The sequence below is a fragment of the Calonectris borealis genome, chromosome 29 (genome assembly GCF_964195595.1).
Source record: "Calonectris borealis chromosome 29, bCalBor7.hap1.2, whole genome shotgun sequence".
Classification (NCBI taxonomy): Eukaryota; Metazoa; Chordata; class Aves; order Procellariiformes; family Procellariidae; genus Calonectris; species Calonectris borealis.
This window is the reverse complement of record NC_134340.1, coordinates 4,599,899-4,619,296: the sequence shown is the minus strand read 5'-3', so window position 1 is coordinate 4,619,296 and position 19,398 is coordinate 4,599,899. Positions and strand designations below refer to the sequence as shown.

The 19,398-nt window shown below is 70.0% G+C and overlaps 5 protein-coding genes across 5 annotated transcripts in view; 3 read left to right on the top strand and 2 right to left on the bottom strand.

Moving 5' to 3' along the window:
- The window catches only part of TOMM40L (translocase of outer mitochondrial membrane 40 like), a 46,872-nt gene extending 28,722 nt beyond the window's left edge, over window positions 1–18,150 (bottom strand). The window contains exon 1 of the mRNA XM_075176131.1: window positions 18,146–18,150. The gene's annotated coding sequence lies outside the window, so the exon portion shown is untranslated. The remainder of the gene's footprint in view (window positions 1–18,145) is intronic.
- NDUFS2 (NADH:ubiquinone oxidoreductase core subunit S2) lies at window positions 517–6,889 on the top strand. The gene is made up of 14 exons (XM_075176327.1): window positions 517–689; window positions 819–925; window positions 2,237–2,427; window positions 3,098–3,218; window positions 3,377–3,489; window positions 3,599–3,673; window positions 3,835–3,912; window positions 4,148–4,233; window positions 4,658–4,777; window positions 4,912–5,041; window positions 5,604–5,699; window positions 5,947–6,030; window positions 6,572–6,629; window positions 6,735–6,889. Exons 1-14 carry the CDS (start codon window positions 532–534, stop codon window positions 6,770–6,772), a joined length of 1,455 nt encoding a protein of 484 aa, XP_075032428.1. The 5' UTR covers window positions 517–531; the 3' UTR covers window positions 6,773–6,889.
- FCER1G (Fc epsilon receptor Ig) lies at window positions 7,294–9,312 on the top strand. Its single transcript, XM_075176328.1, has 5 exons — window positions 7,294–7,491; window positions 7,863–7,954; window positions 8,165–8,206; window positions 8,522–8,542; window positions 8,953–9,312. Exons 1-5 carry the CDS (start codon window positions 7,434–7,436, stop codon window positions 9,007–9,009), a joined length of 270 nt encoding a protein of 89 aa, XP_075032429.1. The 5' UTR covers window positions 7,294–7,433; the 3' UTR covers window positions 9,010–9,312.
- LOC142094315 (Fc receptor-like protein 3) lies at window positions 10,249–15,273 on the bottom strand. Its single transcript, XM_075176326.1, has 11 exons — window positions 15,206–15,273; window positions 14,238–14,258; window positions 13,902–14,150; window positions 13,165–13,428; window positions 12,790–13,074; window positions 11,987–12,256; window positions 11,570–11,872; window positions 11,381–11,470; window positions 10,782–10,803; window positions 10,559–10,677; window positions 10,249–10,471 (listed from the first exon to the last, which is right to left on the bottom strand). Exons 1-11 carry the CDS (start codon window positions 15,234–15,236, stop codon window positions 10,332–10,334), a joined length of 1,794 nt encoding a protein of 597 aa, XP_075032427.1. The 5' UTR covers window positions 15,237–15,273; the 3' UTR covers window positions 10,249–10,331.
- On the top strand, window positions 16,430–19,241 carry PEX19 (peroxisomal biogenesis factor 19). Its single transcript, XM_075176133.1, has 8 exons — window positions 16,430–16,533; window positions 17,093–17,193; window positions 17,299–17,464; window positions 18,059–18,144; window positions 18,228–18,389; window positions 18,461–18,637; window positions 18,709–18,753; window positions 18,852–19,241. Exons 1-8 carry the CDS (start codon window positions 16,479–16,481, stop codon window positions 18,912–18,914), a joined length of 855 nt encoding a protein of 284 aa, XP_075032234.1. The 5' UTR covers window positions 16,430–16,478; the 3' UTR covers window positions 18,915–19,241.
- Window positions 19,242–19,398: the final 157 nt, after the last annotated feature.

Genomic DNA, 19,398 nt, shown 5'->3' with positions numbered 1-19,398 from the left:
CCCAAGCGGGGGGGGCTGGGGGCGCAGTGTGGGCAAGGGCGGACACAGCACAATTTTGGTCACACCCCCGGCCCAGCACCCGCATGGGGACACCGCGGGTGTCAGGGGAGGGGACAGGGGCCACCTCCGGCCGCAGCGGTTCCCAAGTGGGGAGGCCTGGGGACACGCATCTCCCCGCCATCACGCGGGGACACCCCGCTCCTCCTTCACCCAGCACGTCCTGCTCGCCCTGTCCCCTCCGTCCCCGTCACTCTGTCCCCTCCGTCCCTGTTCCCTCCGTCCCCTCTCCCATCTGTCCTCATCCTGTCCCCATCCCTGTTCCCTCCGTCCCCACCCCTGTCCCCACCCCTGTCCCCCCCCCCGTCCCCTCTGTCCCCATGTCCATCCCCACGGGACCGCCCCGTGCCGCAGCCAGACTCTGCCCAGCACAAAGATGGCGGCGGCCTGGCTTTTTCCCTTAGTAAAGATGGCGGCGGAGCTGCCCATGGTAAATATGGCGGCGCGGCAGGGCTTCGCCTGACCTCCCCAAGCATGGCGCCCGGCCCCGCCCCCGCCGCGGCGGTGAGGGCGGGGCGGCGCATGCGCAGTGCCAAGGGCAAGATGGCGGCGCTGCGGGCGCTGGGGCGGCTGCGGGCACCTTCGGGGCTGCGGGCGGCGGCGGCGGCGCGGCTGGGCCCGGCCCCGGCCCGGTGAGAGCGCTGGGGAACCGGGACTGGAGGCGGGGCCGGGGGCGGGAGGCCCGGGCCCGGGGGGGGCGGGGGGCGGCGGGTCCTGGGCCCGGGCCTGGCCCCCCCTCACCGCCCGGCCCCGTCCCGCAGGGCGGCGCGGCAGTGGCAGCCCGATGTGGAGTGGGCCCAGCACTTCGCCGGCGCCGTCATGTACCCGAGCAAGGAGACAGAGAAGTGGGTGCCGCCGCCCTGGAACGGTGAGAGGCGGTGGAGGGCGTCAGCGGGGGGGCGAGGCCCCGGGGGAGCCCAGGAGGGGGGAGCCCGGGGCCCTGGGAGAGTGTCGGGCGCCCTGGGGGGGTCCTGGAGAGGCCCTGAGGCCGTGGGAAGGCCCCTCGGGTGGGAGGCCGAGGCCCTGGGGGGTGTCAGGTGCTCTGGGTGGAGTCGAGGCCTTGGGGGTGCTCTGAGGCCCTTGGGGGGGGCCTTCGGCCCTGGAAGGATGTCAGGTAACCTGAGGGGGTGTTGGGGACCCTCTGGAGGGCCCTGGAAGTTGGGTGCCCTGGGAGGACCCTGAGCGCCTGGAGGGGCCCTGGGAGGGTGTTGGGTGTCCTGGGTGGGCTCGGGGGGGGGCAAGGCCCTGAGGGAGCCCTGAAGGGGTGCTGGGGGCCCTTGGGGGTGCTCAGTGGGCTCCAGAGCCAGACGGTGGCTCGTTGGAGTCCCTGTGGGTGCTCAGAGCTGTCTGGGAGGCACTCAGGGCCCCGTGGGGGCTCAGTGGATGTCAGGTTGGGGGTTACATGGGGGCGGGGAGTGCCCTGGGTCAGTCTGGGCCTCATTGGATGCCCACTGGGGCCTGTGACTCAGCGAAGGTACTGGCCCAGTGGGTCCTGTGTGGGTCTGGGGGTGTCCCGGGCCCCTGGGTACCCAGGGGCGCTGCTTGGTGCATGCTTGGGGCCAGACTGGGGCTCACTGGGTGCCTGGTGGGTGCTCTGAGACTGGCGGGTGCCCAGCAAGGACTCAGTGGGTGTTTCTGGGGTATCTGTTCTTCTGAGTGTCCTGCGAGTGCCTGGGTCTCAGGGGTGCGGGTGTACAGGGCAAGTCCCCGGGGAGCTTAAACCGCATCCGTGCCCCCCGAGGTGCTGCGAGACGCTCCTGCATCAGGCCCTGGTCAGGCTTTGGGCTTCTCACCCCTCGCTTCTCCTCGCTGGCTCTGCAAATCTTCCTGCGCGTGGTCTCTGCGGCGGCCCTGGCCCTTCCGCCTACGCAGCATTGGGAAGCCGCCTGGCTCCCCGCGCTCCGGGAAGAGCAGCCAGACGGGGCTGAGCCTCCCAGGAGGCAGCGGGAGGCCCTTGGACCTGTCCCAGGGGTCTTGCGTTGGGCCGAGACGGGAGCTGGCGGTGGGGACACCGCGTTCCCGATGTCCAGCCAAGCCCTGAGCTCAGCTTGGACGTCTGTCCAGTGTCCGCTCTGCGTGTCTGTGCTGCCGGGAAAGGCCGAGGGCGCTCGGGGGCAGCGGCGCTGCTCGGGGTGGATGTTCCTCCCTGCCCGACTCTCCTCTTTCCTCCCCCGAGCAGACAAGGACCCTCTGGCTCACAAGAAGGTCTCCAGTTTGACCATAAACTTTGGGCCCCAGCACCCGGCTGCCCACGGGGTCCTGCGGCTGGTGATGGAGCTGAGCGGGGAGACGGTGAAGAAGTGCGACCCCCACATCGGCCTTCTGCACCGAGGCACCGAGAAGCTCATCGAGTACAAGACGTACCTCCAGGTAAGGCGCAGCGGGCTCCTAGCGCTTCCCCATCCCGGGGGCCGGTGGCTGCCCGCAGGGAGAGCGAGGGGTGTCCTTTTGGGGTGAGGGGCTGTTGGTGTCCATCTGTCTGCAGCTGTCTGATCGGATACATCAGCAGCTTCCTCAGCGTGCTGGGAGGGGATTTATTTGCCCGTCGGGTTTTGAAGCGGTGTTTGTAAACAGACCCTGCTGATTTATTATCCCGATCGGGTTTAACCTTTCTGCTGGCGGGAGAAACGGAGCTTGAAATAGCCCAGGGCTGGGGGGAGCGCCGCCTTGGCTGGCCCCTGCGACTCGGGGCAGCGCCGTGACGGCTGCGCTCAGCTGCACGGCGGAGACGGTTCTCAGCTGGTGCCGAGGGTGCAGGATTGGAGCCCTCACAGTGTCTGTGAGCTGGAAAACTTTCACGAGGGGATGTGGTCCGTCTTCCTTCATGCCTTATCCCAAGGCCGGGCTGTCTGCTCCAGCCCGGGGCCGGAGCTTTTGGGCTGCTATCAGAGCCCCGAGCCAGGAAGATGCTGTGCCCGGGGGCTGCGTCCCGGCGCTCCCCGGCTGCGGCGAAGCCTCCAAGTGCTCCTGGCAGTCCCGGGCCTTCGCTGCCCGGCTGTGGGTGCTGGCAGCCACCGCTGAAGGCTGTTTTTTTGGGCAGGCGCTGCCCTACTTCGACCGTCTGGACTATGTCTCCATGATGTGCAACGAGCAGGCTTATTCCCTGGCCGTTGAGAAGCTGCTTAACATCCGCCCGCCCCTGAGGGCTCAGTGGATCCGAGGTGAGGGCGGCCCCGTAACATTTCTGCGGGGTTCCAGCTCCCGCCCCGGAGGCAGGTGCTCCTGGGGTCATAGCTCTTGGCTTTTGGGGGGCTCAGCCCCCATTCCCTGTCCCCAGGGGGGCTGGAGGTGCTCACCCCCCTGTGCCCCTCTGTGCCAGTCCTCTTTGCGGAGATAACCCGGCTGCTCAACCACATCATGGCCGTGACCACGCACGCGCTGGACATCGGGGCCATGACCCCCTTCTTTTGGATGTTTGAGGAGAGGGAGAAGGTAAAGGGCGGCACGGCCGTACTGTGGGATCGGCGGCGGGGGGATCTGGGGCTCGGTGCTGCCCACGCAGCCGTGCCGGGGTGCAGTGGGGTCTCTTCTCTTCCCGCAGATGTTCGAGTTCTACGAGCGGGTCTCGGGGGCGCGGATGCACGCTGCCTACATCCGCCCCGGTGGGGTGCACCAGGTAAGGGTGCCCCGGCTCCCTGCAGAGCCCCTCCGCTCTGGCGGGGATGTGCGGGGTGTCCCCATGTCCCCGTGTGGGTGATGGCCCCTCCGGTGCCTCCCTGCCTGCGTCCCCGGTGCCACCGGCCGTGCGTGGGCTGACCTCCCTCTCCTCCCGCGCAGGACCTGCCCCTGGGGCTGATGGATGACATCTACGAGTTCGTGAAGAATTTCTCCACGCGGATCGACGAGGTGGAGGAGGTGAGGCAGGACGGCAACTGGGCCTCTGCTCGAAACCTGGGAGAAAGGGACAGTCCCCATTTCCCAGCACCCTGAGGGCTGGGGTCTCACGTTGCCTGTCCCCTGGGCACGGCCAGCGTGGGGTTTTTCCTTCTGCGGCAGCGGTGACAAGGTGACACGGGTCAGGACGGGGGTGCACAGTCGGGGAGAGGCAGCCGGTTCGGGGGACGGGTGACTAACGCCCTGCTGCCCGCAGATGCTCACGAACAACCGCATCTGGAAGAACCGCACGGTCGACATCGGGGTGATAACGGCGGAGGAGGCTCTCAACTACGGGTTCAGGTGGGTCTGGTGGCTCCCGGGGACGCTTGTGGGGGGCTCAGCCTCCTGCTACCACCCAGCTGCGTCGTGCCCCCGAGAAGGATCAGGGTTGAGTCCAAAGAGCTCAGCCCCGATTGCAGGAGACCCCAGGGCCGTCGGAGCCGTGTTGGGGACCGACGGCAGCAGTGACTGTCAGGGCAGTGCTACCTGGTGGCCGCAGCGTGGCTGGAGCTGTGACGGCATGTCTTGCCTGCTTTTGCCTGCCTGATGTCCCCAGGCTGTCTTCCCGTGGCCGCTGCTCAGGGCTGTGGGGTGTGCGCAGGCGGGGGACCTATGGCTGCTTTTCCCTGTGTCAGGGTCCGCTTTGGGGCGCGGGGAGGGCCCGGAGCTGGTGTGGGGCTGGGCCCCCCCCGGGTGGGCTGCTCACCCGCCTCCCTCCGCCCAGCGGGGTGATGCTGCGGGGCTCGGGGATCCACTGGGATCTGCGCAAGACCCAGCCCTACGACGTCTACGATCAGGTGGAGTTCGACGTCCCCATCGGCTCCCAGGGCGACTGCTATGACAGGTACGTCACCCCCCGGCTGTATCGTGGGCCGGGGGCCCTGGGGCAGGGTTGCGCCTCCTTAGGGAGGCTGTGACTTCCCCATGGGGTGCCCACCACGCCGGGCACAGGTCCTGAGCGGCGTGGGGGTCCCACAGGTACCTATGCCGCGTGGAAGAGATGCGGCAGTCCCTCCGTATCATCCTGCAGTGCCTCAACAAGATGCCTGAGGGGGAGATCAAAGTGGACGATGCCAAAATCTCCCCTCCAAAACGGGCAGAGATGAAGGTAAAAGCGCTTCCTTCCCCCGCTGGGCCTCGCTGCTGGCTGCGTGTCAGCGCCAGCGAGCAGGAAACACAGTTTGGTGTGTCAGATGTTTCCGCTGAGGATTTTGCCGGTGTTATCTGCCGCCACATCCATCCCCCGGCTTGGCTGGGCACTGCCCGGCCTCCTGGGCAGCGCCTGGGCAGGGAGGACGCCTTTGTGCCAGGGGGAGGTTCACCGCCTGCTGAAGCCGCTCCGGAGCCCTGCGGCGGTCCGGCCCTGCGGCACGGGAGGGGATCTCCCTTCCCCGGCTCTGCCAGGCCCGGCCCAGCTTGGCCAAAAAACCGCTCTGGTGAAGGCAGGGGCTGGCGGAGCAGAGACCGGCACAGAGGAGGCCTGGTGGCTGCCCTGCCTCGTCATCCCACGTGCTCGTTATGGCCAGTGACTGTGTGAATGTGGCCACCACCCCGGTTCCCACGCTTTGCTCCCTGTCACCAGCCGCAGAGGCGCAGGCAGGAGACGGGCAGCGTGTTCTGCCCGCGCCCGGCTGCACGCCCTCGGTGACGGTGCCTTCCTCTCCCTACAGACCTCCATGGAGTCCCTGATCCATCACTTCAAGCTCTACACAGAGGGCTACCAGGTGCCCCCCGGAGCCACCTACACGGCCATCGAGGCCCCCAAGGTGCCACTTTTCATGGTGTTATGGGGACAGTGGGCTCTGGCACGGTGACGGGTGTCCTGGCTGCCCTGTGCCACTCTTGGGGACATCACGGTGCTCCTGTCACCGGCTGGGTGGGCTGTCCTGTCCCCAGGACTGTGCTCTCGCACCAAATTGGTGTTTGAGGGCAGGACGCTGTGGCTGGGAGACAGAGCCTCAGCCCCCTGACAGTGTCACTGCGTCACCAAGCCTGTCCCCGTGTCCTTTGCAGGGCGAATTCGGCGTCTACCTTGTCTCGGACGGCAGCAGCCGCCCCTACCGCTGCAAGATCAAGGCACCTGGATTCGCTCACCTGGTAGGAGAGTCTGGGGCGGCATCGCCATGCCGGTGCCCACGGCGAGGGTGGGATTTGGGCTGGAGGGGACAAGTGCAGCCTGGGACGAGGTTTCTTTCCCTCGCTCCTCGCTGGGCTCGCTCCAGTGCAGCCCCAACATGGTGGGCTGGGGCAGGGGCCTGTGGGCCACCGCCGGCGTGTCCCCCGGGGTCCCTCTGGGACCCGAACTCTCCTCTTGTGCCTCTGCGGCTAGAGCCGGTTTCCTTTCTCCGCTGGTAACTGACCACTTCCCCCGCTCCTCCCTGCCGGGCGCTGGGGGGGCAGCGCCTCCTCCCCGCCTGCCCCCAGCTGCGGCGGGGAGCGGGCCCCGCTGCCAGCACGGCACGCGCTCCGGAAGCGGTGAGCCGGGCCGGGCCGCGCTCGGCCACTCCGCCGTTGTGCAAACCCGGGAGGCAGAGCCATCCCCCTCCCGTCTCACCAGGCCTGGGGCAGGGGGATGGGTGCTTGGGGGGCTCCGAGGGGGGGGCCGCGGGCTGATGGGGGTCCCTGTGCTCTGCTTCAGGCCGGTCTGGATCGGATGTCGCAGGGCCACATGCTGGCGGATGTCGTGGCCATCATCGGTACGTTCCCCCCGTGGGCTGGTGGCTCCCGCGGCTATCGGGGGGGCTCCTTCCCCGTTCCGGGGGGGGGCTGATCGCGCCCTGACCCCTCTCTCCCTCGCCCAGGCACGCAGGACATCGTCTTCGGGGAAGTGGATCGGTGAGGCGGCGGCCGCCCCCGCTGCACCCATCTCCTGCTCCAGCCGGGGGTCCCCCCGCGCCCCCTTCCTCCTCTGAGTCAAATAAAGACTAAACCGGGTCCTGCCTACCCAGCGCCTCTGTCCCCGCCTCAGCCCTTCTCCTCCAGCCGAAACCCGGTGAAACCCCGCTCTTCCTCCCTTTCCCACGTGAGGCTCGTGGTCGAGAGCTTCCCCTTCCCGTGGTGGAGGATCCTCCCCAGCCGGGGGGAGCCTGGAGGGACCCCCGGGGTTTCGCCTCCACCACCCTGGGTTTGGGGTGCTGCCAGCGCCCGCAGCCTGTGGGCCTTCCCCCACAGCTTCATCCGCCCGGGGCTGGTGGGTGCTCCTGCAGCCCCCCCAGGTGACCACGGGGAGCGGGGGGTACCACGAGGGCTGGGGTGGGCCGGGCGCAGGGAGGACGGGTGACGCTTGGGGACAGCTCGCCTGGCCCTTGAGCAACAGCTCCACCGCCCTTTGCGGGAAGAGGGGACGGCTGCGCCGGCCAGTTCCCCAGCGCGGCCGGAGGAGGGGGGAAGCGAAGTGGGGGCGGCGCGAGCCGGCGGGGAGGAAGGCGCTGGCTCTGCAGCCGCTGACTCCGGCGCGATAGCCCCAACGCGCCGGACCCTGCTCGGGGCCGCGCGGAGGGATGGGTGCCCGCCTGCTGCTCGCCGCCGCCCTGCTGCTGCTGTGGACCCCGGCGGCAGGTGGGGATGGGGGTCCCGTGGGGACAGGGAGCGGCTGGGTGGGCGCGTGGCCTTCGGGCTGGCTCCTCTGATGGTGTCCTCGTGCCTTTGGGACAAGCCGGGATCTGTCAAAGCCCCCCCAGGGTGCTTGTGGCACGGAGGGGCACCCCAGGGTGAGTCCCGGTGGGGTCTGGGGCTCTCCGACACTGTCCGAGGGGATGTCGGCGCCGCCTGCGACCCCCTGGGACCCTCCGCCATCGCCAGCGTGCGGAAAGGGGCGATGCTTGGAGGCGGCAGAGCCGAGCGCTCGGTGGCCAGGACGGGTGCAGGATCTGTCCCGGGGCGATGCTGACCTGCGGACCCCCTGCCGCCCCCCTCTCCGTCCCCCCCAGAGGCCCTGATGGAGCCGGAGCTCTGCTACATCCTGGACGCCATCCTCTTCCTCTATGGCATCGTCCTCACCATCCTCTATTGCCGCCTCAAGGTGAGCGCCACGATCCGGCCTGCGCCCACCTGTCCCCGGCTCGGGGACCCAGCAAAACCCCTGGTGGTCCCCGTTTTTTTGGGGGGACCCCCAGGGGTGCCACAGTGGATGCCCCAGGGCTTCCCCATCCGCGCTGGGGTTTTTTCTTACTTCTTTTTTTTTCCTTCTTTATTTTTTTTGCTTTCGGGTGACCCCCTCGCCCCCCTGCAGTTCCTGGCTCGCCGAGAATCGCGGCGGCGAGCCGCCGAGAAGGTAACGGTGCTGTCGGCAAAGGGCAGCCAGGACGGGGAGGTTTGGGGCTGGGGTACCCTGGGAAGGAGGGGCACCCCCCGCCAGTGCCCATCCCAGATGGTGCTGGAGCCGTGGAAGGGGAAAGCAAAGGGGAATTGGGGGGGACTCTGGCAGTCCCAGATTGGGGGGGAAGAAATCCAGGAAACCTCATGGCTTCCCCCACTTCCCCAGGGAGTAAGGGGAGGGGTGCAGGGGGCTGGGGGGGTGGCTGTGTCTGTGTCCCCCTCTGCCCTGTCCTGCCCCCCCAGCTCTTTCTTTTTCTCTTTCCTGGAGCAGAAGGAAGAAGCCATCTACGCCGTAAGTCAGCCTGGGGGTGATGCAGCCCGGGGGGGCCGTGTCCTGGGGGGGCCCTACCCATGGCTGCTGTCCCTGGTGGGGTACCGTGTCCCCTGGGGTGCCTGTATCCCACTGGGTGCCCCATTCTGTGGCTGCCCCACCCCATGGGGATGCCCCCTGGGTGATGTATCCCATGGGTGCTGTAACTTGGGGGGTGCCCTGTCCCCCTTGCCCCACACCCCACCTTGGGAGCACCCACCCTGGGTGCAGCCCCCCCACAATAGCCCACAGCCCCCCGGGGCCCTTCCCTGGGGCACATGTTGGGTGGGAAGCCCCTGGGATGGGGTGACAGTCTGGGGGGTGGCAGTGGAGGGTGGCAGGGGGTGGCAGTCGGGGGGGACAGGCACCCTGTAACCCCCTCTCCCGCGCAGGGGCTCAGCGGTGAGGGCCAGGAGATGTACGAAACCCTCCAGATCAAACACTCCTGACCCCGTCCTGCCACCGCGCCGCAGCCGCCCCTCGTCCCTCCATCCATCCCCCGCAGCCGGCACCCCCCGTGGCCCCCCCCGGCCCCCCCGGGACTGTGATGGAGAACTGGAGCTTCTCCCCCCTGGAAATGGCTGTTTCGGCCCCAAACCGCCTCCGGCTGGGCATGGGCGCAGCTTGAATGTGGCCACAGGGCTGGGACCCCCTGAGCCTGGGGGAGGCTGAAGCTGCCCGGGGTGCGTGGTGCTGCCCCCCCCTTCTGCTCCCCCCCCCCCCAGTAAAGCAGCACCATGCACGAACGGGGCCGGAGGGTTTCTGTAACGGTGGGGCGAGAGCTGGGGACGGTGACGCTGGCACCGGCTCCTGGTGGGGCTGGGCACGGCGTGGGGACGGGGACGACAGCACCGGCTGCCAACAGGGCCGGGCACCCACTAGGGACAGGGACAGTGGCACCATCTCCTGCTGGGGACGGGGACCCCCCCTGGGGACAGTGGCACCATCTGATGGGGACGGAGCCTGTGGGGACAGGGACACCGTGGGGATGGGGATGGTGGCACTGGCTCCTGGTGGCAGCTGCTGCTGTTTCTGGGTGGAGGATACGCTCCCGTGAAAGAAAACCACCATTTCCCCCTGTTTAACCAAAAAGCTGCATTTTGGGGCCAATACCTTGGAAACGGCTCCTGTGCCCCCTGGCCCCACAGAGCCTGGGGGGGGCGAGCCCTCGGGGGTCTCAGCACCTTTCTTGAGACACAGCCGGAGCCCAGCACCCCCAAGCCTGGGGGGAGCCAGCAGGGGAGAGCCCCGGGGGTGGGGGGACCTGCCAGAGGGAGGGGGGGCGAGGGCGAGAGGAATGGGGGGGCAGGGGTGTGCTAGGAACACTGGGAGGGGGAATGGGGAGCCCCGGGGAGCACTGGGAGGAGGAATGGGGAGCCCCTGGGAGCACTGGGAGGGGGAACAGGGAGCCCCGGGAAGCACTGGGAGGGCAAAAGGGGAACCTGGGGAGCACTGGGAGCACTGGGAGGGGGAATGGGGAGCCTCTGGGGACACTGGGAGGGCAAATGGGGAGCCTGGAGAGCACTGGGAGGGGGAATGGGGAGCCTCTGGGGACACTGGGAGGGGGAATGGGGAGCACTGAGCACCCTGTATAGCCCTGGGGCTCCCCCACTCGGAACGCCCCCCCCCGGGCTGGGCTCTGCTGGTCCGGATCGGGCCCCGGGCAGGGCGGGCCCCCCGCGGGAGCCGTGGGCGGTGTGTGCGGGGCTTTGCCCGGGGGGGACAGCGGCGTGCACCGGCCCCCCCCACACCCCCCAGTGCCCCGCGGGTGTCACGGGACGTTCTCGTAGCTGTCACTCGGGAGCCGCAGCCGCGCGTGGGGACCCGGCAGCACCGCGTAGGTGACGGGCGGCTCCCGCGGCGGCCCGGGGCGGGGGGAGCCCCGGGGGGGGGACCGGGACGGGGAGGTGCCTGTAAGAGAAGCCGGTTCGGGGACCCGGGCCGTAGACAGTGACACGCGTGGGCGGCGTGTCGTCCGTCCCCCCCGCCCCCACTCACCGCTGCCCCGGTCGGTGACCACGACTTCGGTGTACAGCACCTCCTCGTCCTCCGGCGCCCCGGGGGGGGCTGTGGGCTCCGGCCGGCGACCCTCGGGCTCCAGGGGGGCCGTGGGGTCCCTGCAGGGACAAGGGGGGACCTGGGGCGTGGGCAGACGGGGGGGGAGGCTGCTTGTCCAGTCCCGGGGAAAGGGGCTTCGTGGTCGGACCCCCCCCACACTCACCTGCCCCGGCTCTTCCCGGCGGCTGCAAGGCAAGGGGGGGTGTGAGCGGCCCTGGGGTCCCCGGGGTGACAGCAGCGAGGGACCCCCGGGACCCCGACCCAAGGGCCCCGGGGCTCAGCCCTGCATGCCCAGGAGGGAGGGGGGGACCCCGGGACCCCCAGGATCCCCAGGACTCTGAGCTGGTGGTATCAGGGACTCAGATGAGATGGGGGACATGGGCTGCAAGCAGGGAGACCCCCCAAGGCACACCAAGACCTCCCAAGACCCCCAGGACCCCCCAGACCCCGAGCCAAGGGCCCCGGGGCTCAGCCCTGGGACCCCCCAGGACCCCCGACCCCCAGGACCCCAACATGGCAGTACCGGGGACTCAGCCCCACACACCCAGATGAGACGGGGGCCATGGGCTGCAAGCGGGGAGGGCCCCCAGGACCCCCTAGGACCCCCCAGAACCCCGAGCCAAGGACACTGAGGGCTCAGCCCCAGCCAAGACAAGGGACATGGGGTGCAGCCCCATTGCCCCCTCCCAGCCGGTGTGGGGAGCTTTCACCCCACCCGGGACCCCCGACCCAGCCCCCAGCCCCACGGTGTGGGCCACCCACCCGCGCGGTGCCGGCGCCGGAGGTGCCAGGCCACGGCAGCACCGAGCAGGAGCAGGAGCAGGAGGGACACGCTGAGCCCCACGGCCACGTCTGGGGACAGAGCGGGGGCGAGCCCGGGTCAGCGCTGACCCCAGGGGGCTGGACCCCTGCGGGGACCCCAGGGAGGGGATGGGGGAGCGTGGCCCCCACCTGTGCCCTGCTGCGGCCATCGCGGCTGCGTCACGGAGAGGGCCAGCGCCGGGCTGCGCACCCGGAAGACGCGGTGGGTGCCGAGGCGGTTGGTGGCCAGGCACTGGTAGGTCCCGGCGTGCGCCGGCCCCACGGTCTCCAGGGACAGGACGGGCCCCGAGCCCAGCTCCTGCCCGTCCCGCAGCCAAGTGAAGGTCACCGGCGCGGTGCCCACTTGCACCGAGCAGCTCAGGTTGAGGCTCTCGCCTGCCGGCACCGATGGCTCCGTCCTCTCCATCACGATGGCAGCACCGGCCACCGGCACTGCCAGGCAGAGAGACAGTGCCAGGGTCAAACCGTTGGCGGTGGCTGTCCCCCGGCGTGGGATGGGGTGATGCTGTGGATGGGGGGCACCCGAAGCCAGAGGGTCCTGCTCACCCAGGACGGTGACCCACAGCGGTGGGCTGTCAGCCGCGGTGCCGCCGTTGGTGGCCGTGCAGTGGTAGCGGCCGCCGTCCCGGTGCTGCGCGGCGCGGAGCTCGTAGCGGGGGCCCGTGGCCAGCGGCGTGACCAAGCCCTGCCGGTGCCAGGAGAAGGAGAGGGGCCCCGTCCCCGCGGCCACTGAGCAGCCCAGCACCAGGCGGTCGCCCTCCACCACCTGTCCCCCGGGGGGCTGCGCCACCAGGGACACCCCCGAGACCGGGACCCCTGCGGGGAGGAGACGGGCAGGACGGGCACCCGGGCAGGGGGGACCTGGGGAGGGATGGAGGGACCCCAGGGAGAGATGGGGGGACCCAGGCAGGGATGGGGGGACTCAGAGAGGGATATGGAGACCCACGGAGGGATGTGGGGAGCCAGGAAGGGATGGGGAGACCTGGAGAGGGATGGAGGAGCCCTTGGAGGGATGGAAAGACCCGGGGGGGAATGGAAGGAGCTGGGGAGGGATGTGGCAACCCAGGCAGGGGTGGGGGGACCCCAGAGAGAGATGGGGGGACCCAGGGAGGGAGGGGGGGACTCAGAGAAGGATGGAGGGACCCGGGGAGGGATGGGAAGACCCCGGGGAGGGATGGGAAGACCCCAGGGAGGGATGGAGGGACCCAGGGAGGGACAGAAGGACCTGGCGAGGGATGTGTGAACCCGGGGAGGGACCGGGGAAGGGATGGGGGGATCTGGGGAGGGATGCGAGGGGCGGGGGGGTGCTGCAGGGCCCCGGTACATCCCCATCCCCTCTGCATACTCACTGCGCACTGTGACGGTGACTGGGGCGCTGCGTTTCCGCACGCTGGCTGTCTCCGTCCGCACCTCACAGGAGTAGTTCCCCGAGTGGGTCAGCCCCACGGCCGGCAGCCAGAGCTGGGGGGAGCCCTGGGGCCCCCCCACCACCACCTCACCCCGGTAGAAGAGGTGCAGGAGGCGGGCGAGGGGCCGCAGGGGGCTGGGCTGGCTGAGGCAGTCCAGGGCCAGGGGGGCTCCCTCGGGGGGCTCGGCCGGGCCCTCCAGGCGCAGCACCGGCACCGAGAAGAGCTCTGGGAAGGAGCCAGGGGACAGTGACACCGAGCCCGCTGGGGAGGGGGGGGTGCGCCCCGCCGGGTGGGTGCTGGGGAGCGGGTGCTCACCTTGCACCACCACCGTCACCGGCGCCGATTTGTGCCTCTTCAATAAGATGCGGCCCACGGTGGCCTGGCAGCTGTAGCGCCCGCTGTGGTGCAGCTGCAGGGGGGGCAGGTGCAGCTCAGCCCCCCGGGAGGGCCCCCCCAGCACCTCCTGCTCACGGAAGAACTGCACCTGGGTGACACTGCTGTCCTGCCAGGCCCGGCAGCGCAGCGGCAGCGCGTCCCCCTCCAGCAGCGCCTGCACCGGCACCTGCAGCACCAGCCAGTCTGCAAGAGAGGGCCGGGGCAGCCGGCGCATGGGGATGCAGCCAGTGGGCTCCCATTGCATGGGGATGCACTGGTGTGCACAGGGGGTGTGCTGGTGTGCACAGAGGATGCACCCAGTGATGCACAGGGATGCACTGGTGTGCACAGAGGATGTGCCGGTGTGCACAGGGCATGCACCCGGTGATGCACAGGCAATGCACTGGCATGCATGGGGATGCACTGGTGTGCACAGGGGATGCACCCAGTGATACACTGGCACGCACGGGGATGCACTGGTGTGCACAGGGATGCACGGGGATATGCTGGTGTGCATGGGGATGCACTGGTGTGCACGGGGATGCACGGGGATATGCTGGTGTGCATGGGGATGCACGCAGGGATGCGCCGGTGTGCACATGGACACACCCGTGTGCACGAGGGGTGAGAGGCTGTGAAACAGAGCCCACCCTCGGGGCACCCATCCCACCCCTCACCATTTGAGAAGCTCAGGGTGACGGGGGGGCTGAGCCCGGCGCCGGAGCTGCGGCACTGGTAGGTGCTGCCCCTGGGGTTGTCTTCGGAGACCCGGATGTGGTGGGACCCTGCCTGCCACCAGAGCTGCTTGTTGATGTACCAGTCGGTGGGGCCGGGAGCACCGGAGCCCCGGCAGGTCAGCGTCACCTCCTCCCAGCGGAACACCGGCATCCAGGGCGCGTCTAGCGTGAGCTGGCTGGGCTGGGCGCCTGCGGGGTGACAGGGGATGCCAGCCTGCCGGGGCTACCTGGGGTGTCTGGGGACAGCGGGGTTGGGGACCGGCAGCGAGGACTCACCAGCGAGGCTGAGGGCTTGGGCTGGAAGGGAGAAGGGGAGAGGGGCTGGGTGGGGGCTGCTGCCACAGGGACACTGGCACCCGGGGGACAGGGCACAGTGGCTGTCCCCAGGCTGCCCCTGTATTGACACCGGCACCCATGGGAAAGGGCGCGGGGACGGTCCCCAGGACAGCGAGTAGAGCCCAGGGGACATGGCTGCGTCAGAGCCGCCCACACGCCGCATCTGTGTAGCACAGCCACCCCGGGCTGGCGCAGGGCTTGGGGACACCGCAGCCACCCCGGGCTGGCGCAGGGCTTGGGGACACCGCAGCCACCCTGGGCTGGCGCAGGGCACGGGGACACCACCGCCACTCTGGGCTGGCGCAGGGCTTGGGGACACCTCCGCCAGCCCCATGGCACCCGTCTCCATGGCCCCATCCCCATGGCACCTGTCCCCATGGTCCCATCTGCTCGGTGCTCATCCCCATGTCCCCATCCCCACATCCCCATCCCCACAGCGCTGTCCCCTTGCCCACATCCCCACAGCTGCCCCAGCCCCATGATGCCAGTCCCCACGTCCCTATCGCTACGTCTCCATCCCCATGGCCCCATCATTGCCATGTCCCCAATCCCACAGCCCTGTCCCCATGTCCCCATCCCCACAGCCACCCTAGCCACATGGTGCCAGTCCCCACAACCCCATCCCTGTGACGCCTGTCCCCCCATCCCTGTCCCCACAGCCCCGTCCCCACAGCTCCATCCCCATGGCCACCCCAGCCCAAGGCCCCGCCATGCCGGGGGTACAACCCCGTGGGCTGGCTCTGCTGGCGTTTGGGACCTTGGGGGACCCCGCAGCCACCCTGTGCTCCCTCCCCACGGGCCAGCCAGTGCCACCGGGCTCTGCCTCAACCCACTGCTCCCCAAAGCAGTGAGGGGTCCAGGCGCCCATCCCCATGGCATCAGGCCCCCTGCCAGCCCCGGGCACTCACCCCAGAGGAGCAGTGCCGTGCTCCTGGCCATCCCGGCACGCTGCCGCGCACTGGCGAGGCCACCTACCCTTTGCATGGCGGCTATTTGGGGAAAGGGGAAGGAAGCGACTTCCGCGTCCCGGGGCTTTGCCCCAGCCCCGGGGAACACGTGCCTGGTGGCATGTGGTGGGGACATGCCGGGTACCGGCGAGGGACGGGCTTGGGTCTGGAGGAGCTGCCGGCCCCTCCGCAGCTCCCTCCAGGCACCAGGACCCTCCAAGAACACAGGACACAAGTGGCCCCATGGGTGTCCTGCACTCGTGAGAGGCTGAGAATCTGAGGGCTGGGACCTCAAGAGCTGGGACCCTGAGGGCCTGAGACCCTGACAGCTGAGACCCCAAAAGGTGGGACCCCAAGGGGCTGAGACCCCAAGATCTGGGACCCTGAGGGGCTGAGACCCCAAGGGGCTGAGACCCCACGAGCTGGGACCCTGAGGGGCTGAGACCCTGAGAACTGGGACCCCAGAAGCTGGGACCCTGAGGGGATGAGACCCCAAGGGGATGAGACCCACGAGCTGGGACCCCAAGGGGCTGAGACCTCAGGGACTGAGATCCCAAGGGGATGAGACTCCAAGATCTGGGACCCCGTGGGCTGGGACCCCCAAGGGGCTGGGACCCCAAGGATTGGGATCCCGAGAGCTGGAACGTTAAGAGCGGGGGCCCCAAGCGCTGGACTCTGAAAGCTGGGACCCCCAAGGGGCTGAGACCTCAGGGACTGAGATCCCAAGGGGATGAGACTCCAAGATCTGGGACCCCGTGGGCTGGGACCCCCAAGGGGCTGGGACCCCCAAGGGGCTGGGACCCCAAGGATTGGGATCCCGAGAGCTGGAACATTAAGAGCGGGGACCCCAAGCGCTGGACTCTGAAAGCTGGGACCCCCAAGGGGCTGGGACCCCCAAGGGGCTGAGGCCCTGAGAGCTGGACCACTGGGACCCCGAGGGGTGAGACCCCGAGGGCTGGGTCCCCCAAGGGGCTGGAACCCCAGGGACCAGGACCCCGTGGGCTGGGACCGCGTGGGCTGTCGCGGCTCCCCGGTCCGTGGGGGGGGTCACGGCTCCCCGGTTCAGGGGGGGTCACGCCCCGCCCCCTGCACTGCGGCGCCGCCTGGCGGGCGCACGGCAGAACCGCGCCGCGAGGGGCGGCCCGCGAGGGGCGGGGCTCCTGAGGGAGGCGTGGTCTTCACAGGGGCGGGGCTCGGCGGTCCCGCCCCCCAGCGGAGGCGGAGCGGCGCGAAGATGGCGGCGGAGCCGGGCCCGGGCCCCGACCCGGAGCTGGAGGAGCTGCTCGACAGTGAGCGGGGCCGGCGGGCGGCGAGCAGGGGGGGCGGGGGTTACTGGGGTGCAGTGGGACTGGGGGGGGTCATTGGGGTGTAACGGGGCTGGGGGTTATTGGGGTATGGTGGGGCTGGGGGCTATTGGGGTGCAGTGGAGCTGGGGGATCATTGGGGTGCAGTGGGGCTGGGGTTATTGGGGTGCAGTGGAGCTGGGGGATCATTGGGGTGCAGTGGGTCTGGGGGTTATTGGGGTGCAGTGGGGCTGGGGGATCATTGGGGTGCAGTGGGGCTGGGGTTATTGGGGTGCAGTGGAGCTGGGGGATCATTGGGGTGCAGTGGGGCTGGGGTTATTGGGGTGCAGTGGAGCTGGGGGATCATTGGGGTGCAGTGGGTCTGGGGGTTATTGGGGTGCAGTGGGGCTGGGGGGTTATTGGGGTGCAGTTATCGGGGCGCAGTGAGGCGGGGGAGCTGGCCTGTGCCACGGGACGGGGTCGCGATGGGGCACAGGGAGCTACTTTGGGGGGCCCTGGGACCAGGGGTGGCCGGGGGTCCCCCTCAGCCCGGCCCCTTCCCCAGGTGCCCTGGACGACTTCGAGAAGGCCAGGCCCGCCGCCCCCCCGCCGCCGCCGCCGCCGCCCCCCCCCGGGGCCCAGCCCTCGCCCAGCGCCGCCGCCAAGGTGCGACGCTGCCAGGATGCGGCCGCCGCCCTCGCCCCGGCCCTCGGGGTGGGGAGACACCGTCCCCGCGGCGGGGGGGGGGCCTGACCGTGCCCCTCTCCCCAGGCCTCCCTCTTCGCCTCGCAGGAGAGGTTCTTCCAGGAGCTGTTTGAGGGGGAGCTGGCCTCGCAGGCGGCGGCAGAGTTCGAGCAGGCCATGCAGGAGCTGGCCCGGGAGGAGCCGCACTTGGTCGAGCAGTTCCAGAAGCTGTCGGAGGCGGCGGGCAGAGTGGGTGAGTGGGGCCGGCACGTGGGCGTCCGCGCTGGCCGCAGCCCCTCGGCACAGCCGCCGGTGGGTTTAAAGGACGCGGCAAAGGCGCACGCCAAGGGGCGGCCACCCTTCCCTGGCCATCGGGTCGGTTGCACCAGAGACGGTGTGTTGCAGCCCGGCAAGCCCTTGGCTTGCCGGGAGCGCGCTGGCGTCCGGATCGGCGCTGGCAGCCTCAGGTCTCGGCGACAGGTCGTGGCACAGTGAGCGGCGTGTGCCAGCCCGGGGTGGGACCAGGTTCTGGGGGCACCGGCAGCGGGGGCTTCCCCACCACGGTGGGCAGTCTCGGTTTAGCTCGGGGCCAGTTGGCACCTCTCCGGTGTTGCGGTGCCTGGCATTCTCCCGCATGCGGGGACCTCCCCCGGCCTTCCTGCTGCCGGCCGGCACTGCAGTGGAGCAAGGCGGGGGGAAGGTTTGGAGGCAGTCCCGGTCCTGCAGGCCCCTGGGACCCGCATTTAGGAGTGGGGTCCCCAAAACAAGACCCTGACCCTTGCCGAGTGGAGTGCCCGGTCTGCCCGGTGTCTCCCCATTCCTGACCAGCGTCTCCCGGTCCCCGCAGGCAGCGACACGGCGTCGCAGCAGGAGTTCACCTCCTGCCTGAAGGAGACGCTGAGCGGCCTGGCCAGGAATGCCACCGACCTGCAGGTACGGCCGCCCCCCTGCCAGCCAAGCGGGGTCCCCCCGGGGGTGCCCCCCATCCGGGGGGGGGGCTGACGGTGTCTTTGCAGAGCTCCTCGGCCTCGGAGGAGGAGCTGACGAAGGCGCTGGAGGGGCTGGGGCTGGAGGAGGGTGATGGCGAGGGCAGCGTCCTGCCCGTCATGCGGAGCATCATGCAGAGCCTGCTCTCCAAGGACGTGCTCTACCCCTCGCTCAAGGAGATCACCGAGAAGGTGGGGGGTCCGGCAGGGCGGGGCGGGGAGTCGCGGCGATCCCGGCCTGACCCCCCACCGTCCCCCCGCAGTACCCCGAGTGGCTGCGGCAGCACGGCGAGGAGCTGCCGGCCGAGCAGTACGAGCGGTACCAGGCGCAGCACGGCGTGATGGGCCGCATCTGCCAGCAGCTGGAGGGCGAGCGGCCGGGCGAGGGCGAGGAGGAGCGGCGGGCGCGCTTCGAGACCCTCCTCGACCTCATGCAGCAGGTGAGCGGGAGGGGGACAGACCCCCACCCGGTCCCCGGTGCCACCCTGACCCCCCTGTGTCTCCCCCCCAGCTACAGGACCTGGGGCACCCGCCCAAGGAGCTGGCTGGGGAGTCGGTGAGTGTCCCCGGGGACCCCCTGGGGGGTGGGGGCCCTGCCCAGGGACCCCCAGACACTGGGGTCCCCCGGCTCACCCTGCCCCCCCCACCCCGCAGCCCCCCGGCCTCAACCTGGACCTGCCAGGCGCGGCGGGCAGCGAGCAGTGCTGCCTCATGTAGCGCCGGCGGCGGGATGGGGGTGCCCGCGGCCCCCCAGAGCTGCGCTGCCAAGGAGGGCCCCCGTCTCGTTACCGACTGATTAAGACCTTGACGAGGATGAGGATGAGGACGAGGACGAGGAAGCTGAGCGGAGCCGGAGCCGCAGCCGCCGAGGAGCGGGGCTGGACGCAGCAGCCCCGGCTCTGCCGTCCCGCACCGTGGGGGTGCCGGGGGCGGCTGTGGGGGCCGGGGGGGCCTGGTGAGGGGTGGGGGCGCAGGGGGCGCGGGGACCCCGGCCCCGGGGACGTGTGTGTGTCCCCCCCGATGTGCCCAATAAATGTGCTGGCAACTACACTGGCTTCTGCCTGGGGAAACTGAGGCAGGGGTGGCTGGCAGCACCCTGCCGAAATGCGGGGGATAAGGGGGGACCCCGAGTAACACAGCGGGGGAGGGGGCGTGTGAGACCCTACAATAACATTGCGGGGGACACAAGGTGACCCTACAA